Raw genomic sequence first — 18,317 nt, 5'->3', positions numbered from 1 at the left:
TGTCTCCTTCAGGGTGCTGCCATGAATCCTGTGACACGACATGCTCCAGCTTTTGCAGTGTACGGATGGCATGGCACCACCACCATCACTTAACCATTCATGTTTCTCTATTTATTTATTTTTCTAAAAAGGACATCTCGAACTGCCTTTTTAAATATCTCACCACCCTCACAAAGTGCTTAAGTGGAGTATTAGTTAAGGGATTTAGTTGCTAAATAGGTGAGGGTTACGAGTGGCTATCAACTTTTTGGGTAGGTGAAAATAAATTGAAAAAGTGGCTAAGTCAAAGGGATCATAAATGAAACATGTGCATCTAACTGCTAAATTGAATTTAAACTCAGAGGTGTCTAATGAGCGCCTATTGAAAAAAAAATCCTCAATTAAGCAACGGATTCTTTCCATCACTTATATGAAGTTTTTTCGTAAGGATTTTTTTTTATAAATTCTATCTTTAATACATTAGAATCGCATCTAAGTTATCATATAAATACATGCACTAATGTCGTGTTTGATAACCGAATTTAGTACTTAGACTTTATTTAATAACCCAATTCAGTACTTAAATTTAAAGATCTTAACATGTTAATTAACAAAAAAAAATAAAAATTTTGAATTAATTAAATGACACTGAATTTTCTAGACAAAATTTACTCAAAAAAAAGTAATAAGTTATTCACATATCACTTAAAGTGATATGTACTCAAATGTATCGTATTTAGTACGTAACAATTTAGTCACTTAACGGTTTCAAATTTTAGATTTTAGTTTTATGAAACACACCTTTAAATTTAATGAACTTAAATTTTAACATATTTAAAAGTGTTTCATAACTAAAAAAATAGAATATATGAATTAATTAAGTGACATTAAATTTTATAAATCAAATTTACTCCAAATAATAAGTGATAATTTATTCATTTATCATAATGTGATTTGCATTTAAATATATCAGATTTAGTGTTTAACAATTTAGTAACTTAATGCATATAACTAGGGTTTGCTTCATCTGACTCTTCCCCTACTTGAACAGGATGAACAAGTTTCCAATATTTTATTCTCAAGACCTTCAATGACTTTTGGGATGATTTCTTAACTTTGAACACCACCACGAACCAGTCTTTGAAAGCTCATCACGCAACCTCTTCGTTCGAGCTCTTGCGACTGGTCCAATTGGAACTTTAACTTGTTCCACGTGCTCTTGACCTTTGCCTTCATCATTTATTTTTTTTCAAACACAATTGTCATTGGCATACGATGCAAATCAATGATTTCTTTGAAGAACAAATTAGCAACATGAGATGCATGATCTATTTTATGGCAATGAATAAAATGTGTCATTATGAAAAATCTATCAACCACAACAAAATTACTATCATTTCTCCTCTTAGATCAGAATAAAGTTCATAAAAATAGCGGTCCAAGGTTTTTTAGGAATAGGTAAACATGTATGGAGACCATAGGATTGAATTTTGAACATATTTAAGGCATATTTGAGGTAAATGTGTATCATTTAGCTTTGAGACAAACGATGCCCTTGGCCACGACTCTCTCCACGCAATTCATATTTCAATTTTCGCATCAAAGTTATCATTTAAATACAATTTATTGCACTCTTGCATTCCATTCTCGTATTTTTTTTTGAAACAACTACACTTTTAATGAGAGCCCAAAGGAAACACGGGAATATAAACTCTTCTCAGATTGTTTTTGTAAAGTCTATTACATGCCATAACTGTGACTTTAAATTGTTGTACAATGAATAGTAAGACGTCAAGAAAAGCATTCACCAACGATTTGATTTCAAAAGGTCAATAAAATGGGCATTTTTTCTGAAAGAATGAAATATAATTTGTAAGATCTGAATTATTTCTTTATTATTTTATTTTATATTGTATAAAAGTACGGTGAGGGTTGCTATATGCTCTCGATTTGGGTAACAACTTAGCTAAAGTTCTTGACCTCACTTCTCATACTTTCTGTTTTTTTTTTTTTTTTTTTTTATATTCTGTTGGTGACTTAGAATTGCATTATTGCTTGTGCATATAGTTTCACAAAAAATAATCTTGTATCTTGAAAATGATACAGCATACATCTTAATTATTTATAAAAGGTACGCTTGCAAACAAGAAATACATCAATAGCTTTATTCCATTTTTTTTTCTCTATAAAACATTTTTTCTTGACTCCAACAAAATTAGTATTGATGGTAGACCTCCAAATAAAGAATGGTTCTTTTAGCAGACGACTTTGACTCCAACATCCTGGAAAAATTACATTAAAAAATAGATAAAATTGACAGTTTGTTTGGCCAAAAGTGGAATACCGGAATCCTCTCAAGGGTCTGTCCAGTTGAGTTAAGCTTCAGACATCAGATTGACAAGGAAAAAAAAGAAAGTAGAAGGCAGTACTCCATTCCTCATCATATTTAGTTTTACTTGTACTAGTTCTCTCTTCTTGTCTTCTCTCACTCTGTCCGCCATTAGTGGAGCTGTATCTGGTGGTGTGGATCCTCCAAAAGCACCACAACCAATATCCTAGAAAGGTAATTTCAAGGAGAATTTTTTTATCCCCATAGCTTTCATGTTTCCACTTCTGTAATTTGGAACATTTTGGGTCTTTTTCATGCTTTCTTGGCCTTTATTCCAAATCTAGTTGGTCTTCTCATATTCCTGCTGCTCCTCCTCCTCTCATCCTCCTTTTTCTCTCTAATCTCTTATCTCTTCCTAGGAGGAAGCTTTGGGGTTGATCTTGATTGGCATTCTTTCTGCAGGTTGGTTTTTTTTCCTTCCTTCCTGCCTAATCTAATTAAAATTGGTTTTTAGTCTATTTGGCATCTTCCTCGATTCGAATCCGCATGATTTCATCAACAACTTGTACTTGATAAAAATAGAGTGTATTTCTGTTGATCTTAGTGAGAAGGGGGGATTGGTTGAAGATACTGTTTTGTACTTCCAAGATTTTCTCTTTCTCTATTTTGACTGACATTTATGCAGCCGGAAACCCATAGGTGATCGGACTAGTACGTGTCTTTTTTCCCGTCTTCCTCCTCTCTTCTTGTTGAGTACTTCTTAACAGTTTGTACTAGCTACTACTCACCACTGATGGCTTTTTTATGTGCAGGGTTGACGTCCGATCTTTCATCTGAGTCGAGAAAAATGGTCAGGCAAAGAATTCAGATCAAGAGGATTGATAACTTGACAGCTAGACAAGTGACTTTTTCAAAGAGAAGAAGAGGGCTTTTCAAGAAAGCTCAGGAGCTCTCCACACTTTGTGATGCTGAGATAGCCCTCATAGTCTTCTCAGCAACAGGCAAGCTCTTCGAGTATTGTAGCTCAAGGTCTTTTTCCTTTCTCCTCCTCATAACTTCTCACCTTTCTCCAACTTGTTACCATTTCCTTCTAGTACTTTATAAATAGTTTGTAAATAACCCAAAAATTTTCAGTTCTTGAGGTTACTTTTCCACTTCTAAGCAACTTCAATATGAATCATATGAACCAAATTGCTAGCAAGAATTCACTGGGAGAGGGGATCGAGCATTCGAACTATTTTTTAGGATGGTCTGGTCTGCTGCATGTGGGAGATGGGTAGAAAACAATACGGGAAGCAGTCAACGAAAAGTGTTGTCATTGACTGGTAACTGGTTGGATAATGATCAGAAGAATATATATAACACATACATGTAGGTTTCATAGTTAGCCGGTTCTCAGAATCTTCCGATACATTGGGGTTCCGTGTGCAAATTGTGCGAAAGAGAAGATTCGCATCTAGTACTAGGGACATGCATACATGTGTATATATGTATATATATATATATATATATATATATATATGTCAATATATGTATATATATATATATGTGTGCCTGCATAGATGTATCTACATATATATATATGTATATATGTATATATGCGGCATGTCAGAGGCTATAAAATTAGACAAAATTATCGACTGGACATGAAGTTCAACTTGTCACATTTGATTCCCTAGTTCCATCATCAATGTTCCATTGAAGCTCTACTCTTTGAGTCATCGATAGGTAAATAAAAACTAGTAATGAACTCTTGATAGCGAATATGTCGGTTGTACTAAATTGATTTTTCTTTTTTTTTAGTAATATTTGTTTTGAACTTTGCGTAAGAAACCCGTATCTCATCTGTATAATAATACACGCAGATAGCTATTAAGTAGTATTTGAATTCATTTCGGTTTGGACATAGTTCTTTACCTTAGACACATTTTAGCTTCGATTTAAGCGTATGTAAAATTCATAGATCAGTTTCTGAATTTAGTGGCTGAGACCTAGATTGCTCATTGACATGTCGAACATGTTCGTGGCTGACTCATTTTGGCTCATTCGAGTTTGAGAAATGTTTGATTGTATAAAGAACAAATTGAGTTCAAATAAAAATTAGGAACAAACACAAACATAATTTGAAAAATAAGGAAATGTAAATATGAACACTTATATATACCTTGTGTTTTACTCTAAAAAATAAGTATATATAAAATTAGTGTTATTTATTTTCTCAAAAAAACTAACATGTTTACATTCTAAACTATGTATTACTCAAATTTTCGTTTGACTCGTTAAGTTTAAATTGCTGAACTTGAATTCAATATAACAAGTCAAACTCATTCATATATGCATAAATTAAAGAATCGAATTCAAACTATACTTTAAGTTAGTGTAGCAAACAACATTTGTCTTGATTTGATTCGTTAAAAACTCTAGACATATCTAGATGTGATTGTAATTTCCGATGGTCCTTATAAGGACCTTGTTTGGCACCTACTAACCCTTGTTTTCTTGTCTTGAAATATAGGACCGAGCATATAAAAAACAGAAAGCAAGCTCAACTATCATATTTCATCTTAGAATAACAATTTCTATTAATCTTGACGATGGGAATTTAAGGTCCATCTCTACCTTTGCTAACAAATGCAAATGCTATCCAAAACTAAAGGAAAACGATTAGGATAGTTACGGAAGTGTTGCCCTTCACGAATCTATTGAATGATTCGTGCTCGGGATACATAGGTTATAAAGCTTAAATATCCAAAACTTGATGGATTGGCATGTAAGTCACATGTTACACACTGTCATAACTAAACGGACTTGTGGAAAACGAAGGCAAACAAAATGGAGGAGAATAACATGCAACTTCTTTCCCATCTTTTCCTAGTAAAAAAGATCATCAAGAGTTCTTGAACCTATGTCATTAATGAGGATCCATGGCTCTTCTAAGCTTTTAACTAACTCCTTCCTTTTCGTTAGGTTGCTAGAATACTTATTACCATGAGTACTGGATTACAAACTCCGTGATGCAAAAATGAAATCTATAAGAATGCTTCTGAAGAGGATATATAGATAGAGAACTTACATGATAGTCTGATTATCTTCAAGCGTGCATAGTGTACTGGACACTAATTTGTATATTTTAAGTTTTTGCTTCACAAAAAAAAAAAGGAAGAACAAGAAGAAGAAGAAAAGGAAAGAGAATAAGAAAAATATGATTCTGTACATGTAGTTCAGCATTTAGAAGCAAAGTCTCATGCTGTATGTGTAGTTTAAGGGTTAATTCTACTTTATACTCTTTAACTATATTTGCATTTTCACTTTGGTCATTCAATTTTAAAATGGGACACTTTAAATCTATACAATATAAAATTTGTCTCACTTAAATGAAATCATTGACGGAAGGGAGATAAATTTTATATTTTAGGGATTAGAATGAGACAAATTTTATGTTTTGGGAACTAAAGTGGGACAAGTTTAATATTTCAAGTACTAAAGTGAAACACATTTTATACTTTAAGATCTAAAACATTTCACTTTAATATTAGGGATCAACGAGAGAATTTAAATATAATTGAATGGTGTAAAATGAAATTAATTGGTAGTTCAATATATAAGAAGTTCAAGAAAGGGTGAAAAGAATAGGGTTAACACAGGCCCATGCATACAATGACTTTGTATGTCCGGCGTCTGGACAAAGATTCTAAGCGTTATAAAGCACCAAGAAATGAAATCAGTGACAAAATCGATGAATAGAGTGGATAGTGAAAAATCAGGTAAACTATTGTTTCTGGTGCTAGTTTGTATTGTTGAAGAAGTCAGTAAATATGCACATTAAAGCACGCTAGTTCTAGTCATTTCTGGATTAGGAAATGAAATTTTTAAATGTGCACTATAGTGATTAGCTACTTTTGTCTTTTTTCTTTTTCTTTTTTTTTTGGAGGGGGTTCATTCTTGATCGTGAGCACATCTCCTAGAAACCTATTCGACAAAATTTATGTTTTGGTGACAAATAATCGGAAAATATGTAGTTTTTGTACTATAGTATTTATAGTGTTAGACTATTGGTTGCACCAAACATTTTTAGCTTCTATTTCCCTTCTTTTCTTTTAAACTTTGTTTTTCCTTAGCAAGTATATGCAAGCATATATGCATTTGACCATAAAGTTTATCTTATTAGAGAGTTTGGTTATGTAGAATAACGTATTGAATTTAAACTTATGATTCATAACTAGGGTATCATGTTTCATCTCAAGATCTAGGCAAAGTTATCGAGTTTCAACTTATGATTCAAAATTGGGACTCAGAGAAATAGATTATGGACGACCTTTAAATGTGATACTAAATTCTAATTTATTTAAAACTATTTTCTTAGCTTTGTCAAAAGACATTTTTTGGGCATATTTATATGGCTCTATGAAGCTCAACTTACAATGAACTTTGGACTAATAATTAACATGATATTTAAAAACACACCTTTTACCTGGTTGAGAAGGAGTGACTAAGGTTGAAATTGCAAAAATTAGAGGTTTTAGGTTCAATTCTTTCCTTCCTCATTCTCCAGCTTAATTTTTTTCCATTTTTTTTTGGAGGGAGGGAAAGGGAAGAACTTACAAACCCCTCAAAAGAAAAGCAAATTTTTTTTTTTTTTTGGTGTCATCTGGAAGACAAAAGGAGATGTTATTTCAATAAATCTAACTCATCCTGAAATGTCTAACTCTTATATGTCAATTGTCTAGACTTCAAGTGTAATCCAATATATGGGAAGATGAATATGTTTCTATGAGAAACCGACCATAAAGCTAACAAATTGTACAACTCCTTTTCTGGATTCTCAAAGTATCAAATTGTACAATTCCATTCATGTTTTTATTCTTCTCATTAAGTTTTTTAACTTCACGAGTGAAGCTGTGGAATTTTTTTAATTTCAGGCAAAAGTGATGGAACTTTATCACTAACAAAAGCTGTGAAAAGTATCTAAATTATACTTAACTTACTATATGAATACACACAATTATAATTATTGCATACCCTATATTTCGATACTTTCTCAAATTAATACATCTTTTTAAAAAAATTAAAACTTGATCTCTCTCTTAATGGGTGGTTATTGGTTACCCGTTAGCCAAACTAGAATATAATCAACATTGGTAGAAGAGAAAAACCCATATGTCACCTTGATGATGTATTACTGCCTTTCATTGTATGGGAAATATTTACGAAAACCAGCTGGATGCAGATTGCAAGGTTGTACTCTATAAAGAGAGGCGATACATCATTGCTGGTGATAAATATCAAGATTCGTATAACATCAACCTCCTAGATATGACTCTTTGACCCTTTTTGTAGGCTTCTTGTAAAGCATCACGAGACATATACAACAACCTGATGACATGTTTGCATTTACTTTAACTTTGTCTAAGTTTGCACACTTTTGTTGATCTTTCTCAATGTTTGGGGAGCGGTGTCAGTTAATTCACAGACTTTGGCATACCTAACATGGCTAGTATTCCAATTTATTGACAAAAAAGAGGATGAACTATTGCATAAAGTTGACAAGGAAATTAAGTTCCAGTTATGTCTCTTTTTATTTCCTTGTAAGTTGGTGATTTAGTATTTTAAAAATGAAACTGAACATGCTAAACTGATGCAAAGCTACGCGTCTAGTTTTTTTGAAATTTGGTAGTTTAATTATATTATAACCTATCATAAGGAATTATTTCATTCTTATTGTTAGTTTAAGCTTAGTGCCCAGAACTCATTATAAGCTTATTTTTTCTCTTCTGAAGTATGATGCAAGTTATTGAAAGGCACCGCCTATGTTCCGAGGACATTGGGAGGCAAGACAAGCATCCACCTCATCACACGCAGGTATTAAGTTCTCTAGTATTTTTGTCTAGAAATTAGCCTCTCGTAAGATTTTCAAGAGCGCTCTGGAAATCTACAAACAACAACAGAAGTTCTTGGTTTTTCCAATAATGTTAAATAGCTTCGAGTAAAGACATATAAGAATTCTGCCATCTCTAATTGAACATAACTCAGTTTTAACTGCTAATAATATGTGAAAATTAAATGAAAACCAACTAAAAAGGAGTTGAGAAAATACAAGCGAAGGAGAGAAACAAATGAGATATGATAGCATAATTATCATAATTCTCTTCTCAGCTGCATATATTTTTGCTTTAATTCTAATTGGAAAGGACATCTATGTTTCCTTTGTTAGCGGGAGAATCATACCCATGCCATGCTTGCTGAGGAAATCAAGGAGAAAACCGCAGAACTGAGGTACAATATTCTGCCATCAGATACCTTGTAGAGGATGGTTCGTTGTTTTGTGATACTTATGATGCGATCCCACGTGTAACAGACATCTCAAAGGTGAAGAGCTAGTAGGACTGAGCATGGAAGACTTGGTTAAACTCGAAAAGTTGGTTGAAGCAGGGTTAAGTCGTATTGCCAAAACCAAGGTTCTTGTCATGTTTTGTCTTCTTTCAAGGTCTTTCAATTGTTGCATAGTGTTGATGTACTATGTTTTTTGGATTTCAGGGTGACAAATTCATGAAAGAAATTGGTATTCTCAAGAAAAAGGCGGGTGACAAATTACCCTCACCAGCTGTTTCTATTTGGTTATCTATCAATCATTTTCTGTTATTCTGCATTTAATCGCATAACAATATGGGAAATCTTCAATTTGAGAATCTGGAGATAAAAAAGTGTTATTGGGCTTTCATAGTTTTGAAGATCATCTGTAACCGACAATAATGCTGTAGGAGCAATTTACTTAAGATTCCAATGGAATATAATTTGGTTGACTGCATTGAAATGTGTGTTCTTGGTTGCTCACTTATCTTCGCAAAATGAATTGTAGGAAGCATTATTAAAGGAAGAGAATGCAAAGTTGAGACAAAAAGTGCGTGACGTGAAAGTTTCCCTTTTCCTTTATTTCTTTGTTTCGCCCCTCTGCATGAGCATGCTGCAATCTTTGCTTTTCTGACTGATAATTGCAGGTAGCAGGCACATCGGAAGACGAAACACCTCTGCTGGAACAAGGGATTTCATCCGAATCAGTGACCCGCTTAAGCGACCAAGCCGGAAGTTGTCCTCGGGACCTCAACAATTCGGACACATTTCTCCAGCTGGGGTATGTTTGTTTCAAGTCAAATATGGATCGGATAATTTGTTACAAGAATAAAACGAATCACATATGTGGAATATAATATGTGAAATCCATCCAACATTTGGATCTTGTATCTGGATGACATGCTGCATATCAGCTAAATGGGGGGCATCTCATTCTGTGTGATTTTGTCACAACAGATTGCTAGTATTTAAGCAAGAAGAACAAAACGAAACTAAAGTAAGATTTCATTTTCAGAATGCATGATTCAAGGCCATGTGATCGTCTAGCAATGACGTGAAAAGAAAAGTGAAACAGCTAGTAAGCTTTCACAAGGCACTCTTTTTAATGCTCCTGGATTGAAGTTTTTCTTTAGTAGCATGGCAACTGCTAGCTATGTTGTGAGATTAGAGTCAGACAAATTGGAATGCACAAATTATTGTATGTGGAAAAAAGGGGAGGTTTGGAGAATTGTTGTTTGTTGGGCGTTAATGATACGTTGTATGAATAGGTGTTTGCGGTTGCATAAAACAGCGCTAGCATGCATGTAAGTACCTTGGCAAGCATTTCACAGAGAAACCTGTTTAACTTGGGGTTGAATTTTTGCAGCTTACCATGTCCCAACTGAATTGCAGGGAGGATGAGATTGCGGTCGCAGAAGATCGAATATATAATTTGAGCATAGCTGGCTCTATGATGCCCAGAAATTGTAGTTTATGTTGCATTATTTTTTTAAAAAAAATAACATGCATGTATGTCAGGCATGCGGTTCTCTGAGTACGTAGAGGCCTCCATGCTCTGAAATTTTCTTTGACGAATAAAAATGGCTCTATTAAACATTTCCAGATTATGTGTGTGTGTGTGTGTGTATATATTTATATAGATACAGATGAGGGATGTAATTTATGTTGAATTGCTTTGCAGCTTAAATAGTTTTCTGACAGCGTGATTAATGAAAGAAAAGTACATGTTTTTACATTTGCACTTAATTACCACGAAGAAATAAAGGAGGATGAGTATTAAAAAGAAAAGTTTGTTTATTTATAGATAAAAGGAAAGTTACTGGTTCGTCCATCACAATAATCGTAAAACACGAATGCTCCTCCTGTTGTAATGCATCGTTTGAAAGCTCGCTAAGCACTTCATCGTGTAACTTAGCAGATTTTTTTTTTTTTTTTTTTTTTAACGAGAGTCAATAGTGTAGAGAAATGCTTAATTCAATGATTTTTTTTTTCGAGAGAGTACGCAGCTTAATGAAAAATTTCTCGGATTCAGGGTCTCTTATTTACAATTTCTTTCGTCTTATCACTTAACTCGATCCTTCGATTGACTTACGTGTGTAACAGTGGTTTCCTATTTTGTGAGATAATTTTGGTTCAAATAATTATATACTATTTCTTTAAAAAAAAAAAAAGATTTCTTACTATATTGGCTTTCAGAATTGTTTAAATAAGAACACACTTCCAATTTTCTAATCAAAATTCAATATGATATCAACTTCTAACAACAGAAACAATTGAAAAGTGTCAATATGTATACTTGGTTGTCCGAACATCTATCAAATGAAGTGGTGACTTGTAGCGAAAAGGCAGGAATGGTCACAGTGCCAATTCCTTTGACCGGCCTGGCTTCTAGGATTATTAGTTACAGTTTTAAGATCTCTTATTCTGACTCCTTGTGATTGGTGTTGTGGATTCTTCTGATAATTATATTTAATGGCTCTATGGCTATAAAGATGATTAGAAGAAAATATGATAATAATTTTACAGCCAGAAAAAACTAAAGAAAATGAATATAAAAGCAAAATAAGAGCTTTATTGCATTATAAGCTGACAAGGAAAGGAAAAGCTAATAAAATTTCTATAAAAAATGAAAAATGTTTTGACTTTTCTCATCAAACCAATCCTTTCTTTTTTATATTTTTTTGGTGCACGGCTTAAATCGATTCAGAACCATCGGATTCAATTTTGGATTTGATTTTTAATGCATCTGAATCGAAGTCTTTTTTTGCCTTCTGAACCCGATTCCGGTTGCTCGGTTTAGTTTCGGTTTGGGCAAAATCTCCGGTTAAGTACCGGTTCAAACTTGAAACGTGGCCATGTCTGCATGAAGGTGCAAGTACGGGAAATCAGTGGCAGACCAGCAGATGAATACTCTGCATTCTAGTTAGGCTCCAGCTAAAGACCCGTTCCATCTCTCCCTCTCGATCAGTACTCCCGCGCTCTTCGTTACTTATTACTACCATTATTCTTCTCTACGACATTTCACCCCATCTTTTCAGCTTTCTCACACTAACAATCCCCTCATTCCTGTCTCTCTTGATCCATCTCCCTCCTGCATTAGTCTTTTAATCTTGCCATTAGTAATTGATCCGAAATCAACTTTCCTCTGATCAATCAAGATGGACGAAGAGTATGATGTGATTGTTCTGGGCACCGGCCTCAAAGAATGCATTCTTAGTGGACTTCTCTCTGTTGATGGGCTCAAAGTACGTGCATTACTACTCCCTCTTAGGACAAACATCGTCTATAATTTACCCAAGACAATGCATGCCAGTTCTAGTTCTGGTTGCTCACTAATTAATGCGTTATACAGCCAAAATAGAACTGTCAGGACAAAAATATATGTTGGACGCATTTTTAGATGGTTCTAGGATTGAATCTCTATTTCGTGATCTTTTTAATCTATAAATCTGTCAGATCTTAATATTTTCGGATGATTTACACCATTGCTTACATTATTTGTTGTCCCATTTTGGTCTTCTACTCTTCTGTAAGAAAAGATGAGGTGATTTTCCAGTAAGTTTAGAAGTATTATTTGTTTATGCATGTTTGAGTAAGGCCTTAATTGTGCCAATGATATATTAAAGGGAAACGCAAATTTCCTCCTCTTCTTCCTTCTGGGGTGGGAATAAAGGCGGTTAATCAAGAATGAAACTTTTTATTTCCATAAACATCTCATTTTATGTAGTTCAAGGATACATGTTCTGGAGAATGTTCTTTTCCCATACTTTAGCATGGGAGAAAATAAAAAAAGGGTCTTTTCTGTATTAAGTTGCTTCAAAAACTGCAAATGGAATGTCTATTCTCAAGCCAGAAGCTAAGAATAGTGCGCTAGCCAGTAGTTTTAGGAGGTCTTCAAGGTATAACTCTCAATTCAGTATTACGCTTTGACCCCCTTAGCATTACATTTCACTGAAAATGGTAATCTCTGATTTTTAGCTATGCACATTCCAAACAGGTGTTACACATGGACAAAAATGACTATTATGGAGGAGAGTCCAGCTCCCTTAATTTGAATCAGGTAAAATGGAAGTTGTGTTGAAATTCGTATGCCTGCCTCTAGTGTCTCTCATATTAGCTCCCATATTTCAATGTCAAGTTGAATTGTGATCTTGCTGCACATATAATATCCATCTGATGTACCCTAACTTCTTCTGTTTAATAGCTTTGGAAGCGTTTTAGGGGTGATGAACAGCCTCCAGAAAAATTAGGCACAAGCAAGGAGTACAATGTTGATATGATTCCTAAGGTATACACTGTTCAATTGTCCCACCGACTCTCTTATATATGAATACAGCTTCAGGCTTCGAACAATATGCTGTCCCTGTTTGTCTTCATTCTGCAAAGGGTTTTGATTGATCAAAGAGAAGAATCTGAAAAACAAAACACATCTTGACCTCCAAAAGCTTTTTCCTTCCCCCAACTGAAGCCAAAAGCAACGAGAAATATTCTACAACTTGAGATTTGAGGATGGGTCCATATATTGAATATTTTTGTAAGCATTTCAGTTTTTAATATCAGGCAGACAGGGCCTACATGATTTGAGAAAGACATGTTGAAGCAGAAATAATATGTCATCAATTGTAGATTTCCCAGTCCTACTGGCTACTGGCAATTTTCCGCGTTGTTTTCCATGTTTTGCTTGTTTGACATGCAACTGATGAAAGTTCTTCCTGTGTCCTTTGGTAGTTCATGATGGCTAATGGAGCTCTTGTTCGCGTACTCATCCATACTAATGTTACCAAATATCTAAACTTTAAAGCTGTAGATGGTAGCTTTGTGTACAACAAGGGAAAGGTATGCAACTCATAACAGCTTGTTTAGCCATAGCACTTATCTGATTGTTTACAAAGGTCTTATTCTAGTAATTAAACTTGGATGTCAAAACATTTTTGATCTTTAGATTTATAAAGTGCCAGCAACTGATGTGGAAGCATTGAAGTCTTCGCTGATGGGACTCTTTGAGAAACGTAGACTTCGGAAGTTCTTTATTTTTGTCCAAGACTTTGAGGAGAGTAATCCAAAAACTCATGAAGGGATGGATTTGAACAAAATCACAGCAAGGGAACTTATCTCGTAAATTTCAATCCTTATTTGCTATTTTCTTGATTTTAGCTACTGGCTTAAGCTCATTAGCAAGAATTGCACCATCTCTACATTTTAATGTACATTGATCTTCAACTTTCTTTGCATTATCTGTGACAAATTTTCAGGTCATTTGATGAAGTATAGGAATTTAAGACTCTGTAGGTTTAGTTGCCCGTTGCAAAGCTTTGCTTTGGTAATTTAGTTACCGCAGCAAAAAAAAAAAAAAAAGTACCATCTTTTTTTTAAACTATCAAATGCAACTAACTTCCACATCATATATTGCTACAAAGTAATTGTCACGGAACAATGTGGAAGCAAAACATTCTTATTGTACTACCTCATTGATTTTTTATTCTATAAGATCAAAGGAGTTGTTTTTGACCATTCTGTGTCTTCAAACATAATGAAAAAGGTTCATAACTGCTTTTGCCATTAGGATACCTTTTTTTATCAACTGGTCCTACATACACCCAGTGGCTGTGCTTTTCACATTGATGTGCGAATTGAACATTTGATGAACACTTGGGGTAGGGGATTTCCAACTGAAAAGGAAGGCATGTATATTGTAACGAATTTGGTGTTGAAGTAATGGAAAATGATTTCTAGCCTCCCCATGTTGATTGACTTTAAGGGATAAGGCTGTGTCTTCCCTTCTTACACATTTTAGTGATGTATAGCAAAGCAGAATGCTTTTGAGTTTCATCTCACTAAATGCTTTACCAACAAACTTCTGAGCATAAAACATATTGCAACTTCAGATATGTATTTTTGCTCACACTGTTGATGCAGGAAATATGAACTTGAAGATGATACAATTGATTTTATTGGTCATGCCTTGGCACTTCAAATTGATGATGCTTATTTGGACCAGCCAGCCATGGCTTTTGTCAAGAGAGTGAAGGTATGAATCTGCATTCAATCTTTAGCCTTTCTCTCCATGCTCTTTGACATGCTTGAGTGTAACCTGGTGAATCATAATCCTTTGTAAAAGATACATTGCTTTTACGCTTATTATTTGCTTTGTAACCACATAAGAGAGTTGCATTCACCCACAGAAATAAGGGAGTAATATACAAGAACAATGAAAAATGCCAATTGAACTGTTTTTGGTCTTGTAACTTGTACACTGTTGAAGTTGAGAAGTAGTTTTATGTTATTTAACCAACAAACTAAGTGCATGTGAAACTTTTGTCAAGAACGATGCACAACACAGTGATATTATGTTTCCCTAACACGATGAGGAAAGTATAGGAAAGTAGCTTATATCAGTATCACAGTTTCGCCTAGTATAACACAGATAATTGTAGATATTTTTCTCTTGTTGAAAAGTGCAAGATAGGAAGCCTAACTCTGGCCTTCAATCTCATAGGATCTATAAGTTTCAGGTTTTCAACCTCCTTAGAACACTAGTAGTTTTTTGCAGTTGGCCTTTTGAATCTGGTGACGTAGTTACATTTCTTTTGAATGAAATCTAATTGCAGAGTTACAAGAATAGACAGATGCTTGGTGTGATTCTTTTAATAACAACCTTTTTTCCTTTCAAAAGCTATATGCAGAGTCTCTGGCCCGTTTTCAAGCAGGATCTCCTTACATCTATCCTATGTATGGACTGGGAGAGTTGCCTCAGGTTTGTCCTAACTCATAAGTTGAGAACCTTCTCCATTCTGTTAGCCTTTCTGATACATGCATCAAAATTTGCAGGCATTTGCACGTCTGAGTGCAGTTTATGGTGGGACGTACATGCTTAACAAGCCACAGTGTAAGGTATTTATCCAGATCTTTTGTGTATCCTGAAACCCTTCCTATCTATCAAATTTTGTACTGTAATATTTTGGGGTCAAGATTTTTATATATGCTATTGAGTATATGAATGCCTCTTCAAAGAGAAATTAGAGTAGATGTCATCTCGTCTTGGTACTTTTCAGTGCAGTACTTCTTTCCTCCGACAAGAAGGTAGGTCTCTATCTTGGAAATCAACTTGCTCAAATTTGAGACCTTTTACACCTGCATCTTGTATACTTAGTGTGGTCTCTGGATTGCAGGTAGAGTTTGATGCAAATGGAAAAGCTTATGGTGTGACCTCAGAAGGAGAAACTGCTAAGTGCAAGAAAGTTGTTTGTGATCCATCTTATCTAAGTGAAAAGGTAACCTCAAACAGCAACTTATTTTTCTGCCCGTGTATTTTTGGTTTGTGTCTCAGAATCCAAGTGTGCAAATGTCTGACTCCAATGATAAATACCTTTCATATTTCTGCATCATTATTTTGTGGCACTGAGCTGCTTTGGAAGCGAATGCAAATAACAGGTAAAGAAGGTTGGAAAAGTTGCGCGTGCTATATGCATAATGAGCCACCCCATTCCGGACACAAATGATTCTCACTCATGTCAGGTCATTCTGCCACAGAAGCAACTTGGTCGTAAATCAGATATGTATGTTTTTTCCTTCTTTTCTCTTTCTGTTATTCAAATGCAAATCACACACGTAGATGACAAGCACCTCCTATTCTACTTCACTTGTTATCATACCCTAGGAGTATGTACTTCCAATCCTGTTCCTTGCCACATTTCTAGTCTTTCAGAAATAACAGCCTATTCTTCTTTGGAAGACGCACTGAGACAGGAACTTTTATTAGTTTCACGATTTAGCAAATATTTTGTGACCAAAAGGCATTTCCAGTTTCTCAAGTATATTTTCTTCTCATTCAATCTTAGCTTTGAATCAGAGCTTGTCAAGGTTTCAACAACTTCTTCGAGTGACTATAGGAGAGAGAGCCTCAAACTTCTAGCCATCGCGGCATTCTCCTCACTAATAAGTTATTGAGCATCAGTTTATGATGCTTTTCATAAAATACGAAGAATTGGATATCTTCCACAGAAAAAATGTAACAAAAATAGCAGAAACAACCAAGAAGGTAGAATATAAGAACAACATGAGATATTCATTTCCTTAGATATTCTGAACAATTACTTCTCCAGGTATCTGTTTTGTTGCTCATATGCTCACAATGTTGCTCCAAATGGGAAATACATTGCATTTGTTGCAACTGAAGCTGAGACAGATGATCCACAAGCTGAATTGAAGCCTGGCGTTGACCTGCTTGGACCTGTAGACGAGATATTTTATGAAACTTATGATAGATTTGAACCTACAAACTGCCCTGATGCTGATGGTTGTTTCATATCCAGCGTAAGTGAAAAGTCATTTGCCTTTCGTCATTAGACAGACATATGATTGATATACATATTTTATTACCACTCTTCTTGCAAGAAGCTTAGACATCTGATGCTAAGCTGCAACCTGTGTCCATGTTTCGGGATGTAAGCTTTCACGGGGGATGTATATCTTTTGTGCTTCTGCATTGCTCAGAAAGCAAACTCTCATTATTTTTTCCTTTTCGTTTAGTTGTGAATTGAGAAAATATTGGTTACATTGGCGCTGAAAATAACTTGAATTCGTTTAGTCGATAGGGCGGATTTTGCATCCACTATCTGGCCTACGACTTTTGTGCTTCCTTGAGGCTTACTGTCACTGATCAGAGAAGCTACGCTTAATTCTTGCAGAGCTACGACGGAACAACGCATTTTGAATCTACGGTTGTGGATGTAATATCCATGTACAGCAAAATAACTGGAAAGGTGAGTTCTTGGCACACAACTGAACCCTTTCATCTTTTTTCACGAATCAAGAGTTTTGCCAGAGTCACTAGAGCACAGTTAGGATGCATATTATTATTATTGCTGACAATAGCAAGTTAAGGTACTCATGATTCGAATGTAGTAGTTCAACATTCGATGAAGCAAATGATCATTTTTCAGAGAAGATTGCACAGAAATCTTCTGCTTTGAAACATCTTGTTCATTGCACAGAAATGTAACGTAGTATTCTCTATGAAGAGGTAGGCATACAAGTTAAACTTCATTATTGATATCCTTATCTGATCGTTGCTGTAGGCTCTCGACCTGTCTGTGGACCTCAGTGCTGCAAGTGCTGCTGCTGCTGCTGCTGAAGAATGAGCATTTATTGTCCAAATCAGCAGAGAACTCTTATCCCTCATTTAAGCAATACCTTGGAATTTCATTTGGCTCCTGCCCTTCATTAACGTCATGTCATGGTTTCTGCCACCATAGAAATACCGCTTAATTAGGCTCCCACGTGAAGGATTTTGCTAAGACGAGTAACAGCCTTTTTGGGGCTTCTTTTTTTTTTTTGAGAGTTTCAACTTTTTACTGATCTGTCTTTAAAGAGTAGGGGAAACAAAAAAAAACTTTTAGCTATGAATTTAGCTTTTGCTATGAATTTGTTTCTACTTCATCTCCAATTCCGTGATAATGCCTCTTGAGTTGTATATGTCGATCCCTCCTTTTTTTTAAGCTTTTTTAGGCCTTGTTTGGATTGCTGTTTTTCGTCGAAAAATTACATAATTTTCATAATCACATTTTCCTATAATATTTTTTCTCACATATATCAAATCGTTACAGTAATTTTTCCATGAAAAATCATGAAAAATGCAATCCAAACACAATCTTAATTTCTT

The 18,317-nt window shown here is 34.7% G+C and overlaps 2 protein-coding genes across 6 annotated transcripts; both read left to right on the top strand.

Annotated features, from left to right (window-relative positions):
* The first annotated feature begins 2,302 nt into the window (after positions 1-2,302).
* LOC113726591 (MADS-box protein AGL24) lies at positions 2,303-10,391 on the top strand. Of its 5 annotated transcripts, none has more exons than XR_011839122.1 (11): positions 2,303-2,542; positions 2,728-2,770; positions 3,121-3,337; positions 8,086-8,167; positions 8,520-8,581; positions 8,664-8,763; positions 8,843-8,884; positions 9,165-9,206; positions 9,304-9,437; positions 9,672-9,960; positions 10,049-10,252. XR_011839122.1 is itself a non-coding variant. In XM_027250394.2 (11 exons), exons 4-11 carry the CDS (start codon positions 3,156-3,158, stop codon positions 10,188-10,190), a joined length of 786 nt encoding a protein of 261 aa, XP_027106195.1. In that variant the 5' UTR covers positions 2,303-2,542; positions 2,728-2,770; positions 2,994-3,019; positions 3,121-3,155; the 3' UTR covers positions 10,191-10,391. The 5 variants fall into 5 exon arrangements, 4 of the variants coding, with proteins under 4 accessions (XP_027106195.1, XP_027106193.1, XP_027106194.1 ...); XM_027250394.2 differs by lacking the exon at positions 9,672-9,960 and adding an exon at positions 2,994-3,019 and having other exon boundaries at positions 10,049-10,391; XM_027250392.2 differs by lacking the exon at positions 9,672-9,960 and having other exon boundaries at positions 2,304-2,542; positions 10,049-10,391.
* A 1,223-nt stretch (positions 10,392-11,614) lies between these two features.
* LOC113722596 (guanosine nucleotide diphosphate dissociation inhibitor At5g09550) lies at positions 11,615-17,860 on the top strand. The gene is made up of 13 exons (XM_027245876.2): positions 11,615-11,901; positions 12,654-12,716; positions 12,861-12,944; positions 13,385-13,492; positions 13,599-13,771; positions 14,573-14,684; positions 15,330-15,410; positions 15,485-15,547; positions 15,826-15,927; positions 16,088-16,212; positions 16,759-16,969; positions 17,344-17,418; positions 17,734-17,860. The coding sequence occupies exons 1-13, from the start codon at positions 11,815-11,817 to the stop codon at positions 17,794-17,796; spliced, it is 1,347 nt and encodes a 448-aa protein (XP_027101677.1). The 5' UTR covers positions 11,615-11,814; the 3' UTR covers positions 17,797-17,860.
* Positions 17,861-18,317: the final 457 nt, after the last annotated feature.

The sequence above is a fragment of the Coffea arabica genome, chromosome 2c (assembly GCF_036785885.1).
Source record: "Coffea arabica cultivar ET-39 chromosome 2c, Coffea Arabica ET-39 HiFi, whole genome shotgun sequence".
Classification (NCBI taxonomy): Eukaryota; Viridiplantae; Streptophyta; class Magnoliopsida; order Gentianales; family Rubiaceae; genus Coffea; species Coffea arabica.
The sequence above is the reverse complement of the archived record's forward strand: the minus strand, read 5'-3'. Positions and strand labels throughout refer to the sequence as shown.

Coding starts and splice junctions, on each gene's coding strand:
- LOC113726591 (XM_027250394.2), top strand. CDS start 3,156: ATGGTCAGGCAAAGAATTCAGATCAAGAGGATTGATAACTTGACAGCT. Junction 8,168..8,519: donor ATCCACCTCATCACACGCAG/GTATTAAGTTCT, acceptor TTCCTTTGTTAG/CGGGAGAATCATACCCATGC. Junction 8,885..9,164: donor TTGGTATTCTCAAGAAAAAG/GCGGGTGACAAA, acceptor AATGAATTGTAG/GAAGCATTATTAAAGGAAGA.
- LOC113722596 (XM_027245876.2), top strand. CDS start 11,815: ATGGACGAAGAGTATGATGTGATTGTTCTGGGCACCGGCCTCAAAGAA. Junction 15,928..16,087: donor CATCTTATCTAAGTGAAAAG/GTAACCTCAAAC, acceptor TGCAAATAACAG/GTAAAGAAGGTTGGAAAAGT. Junction 17,419..17,733: donor ACAGCAAAATAACTGGAAAG/GTGAGTTCTTGG, acceptor TCGTTGCTGTAG/GCTCTCGACCTGTCTGTGGA.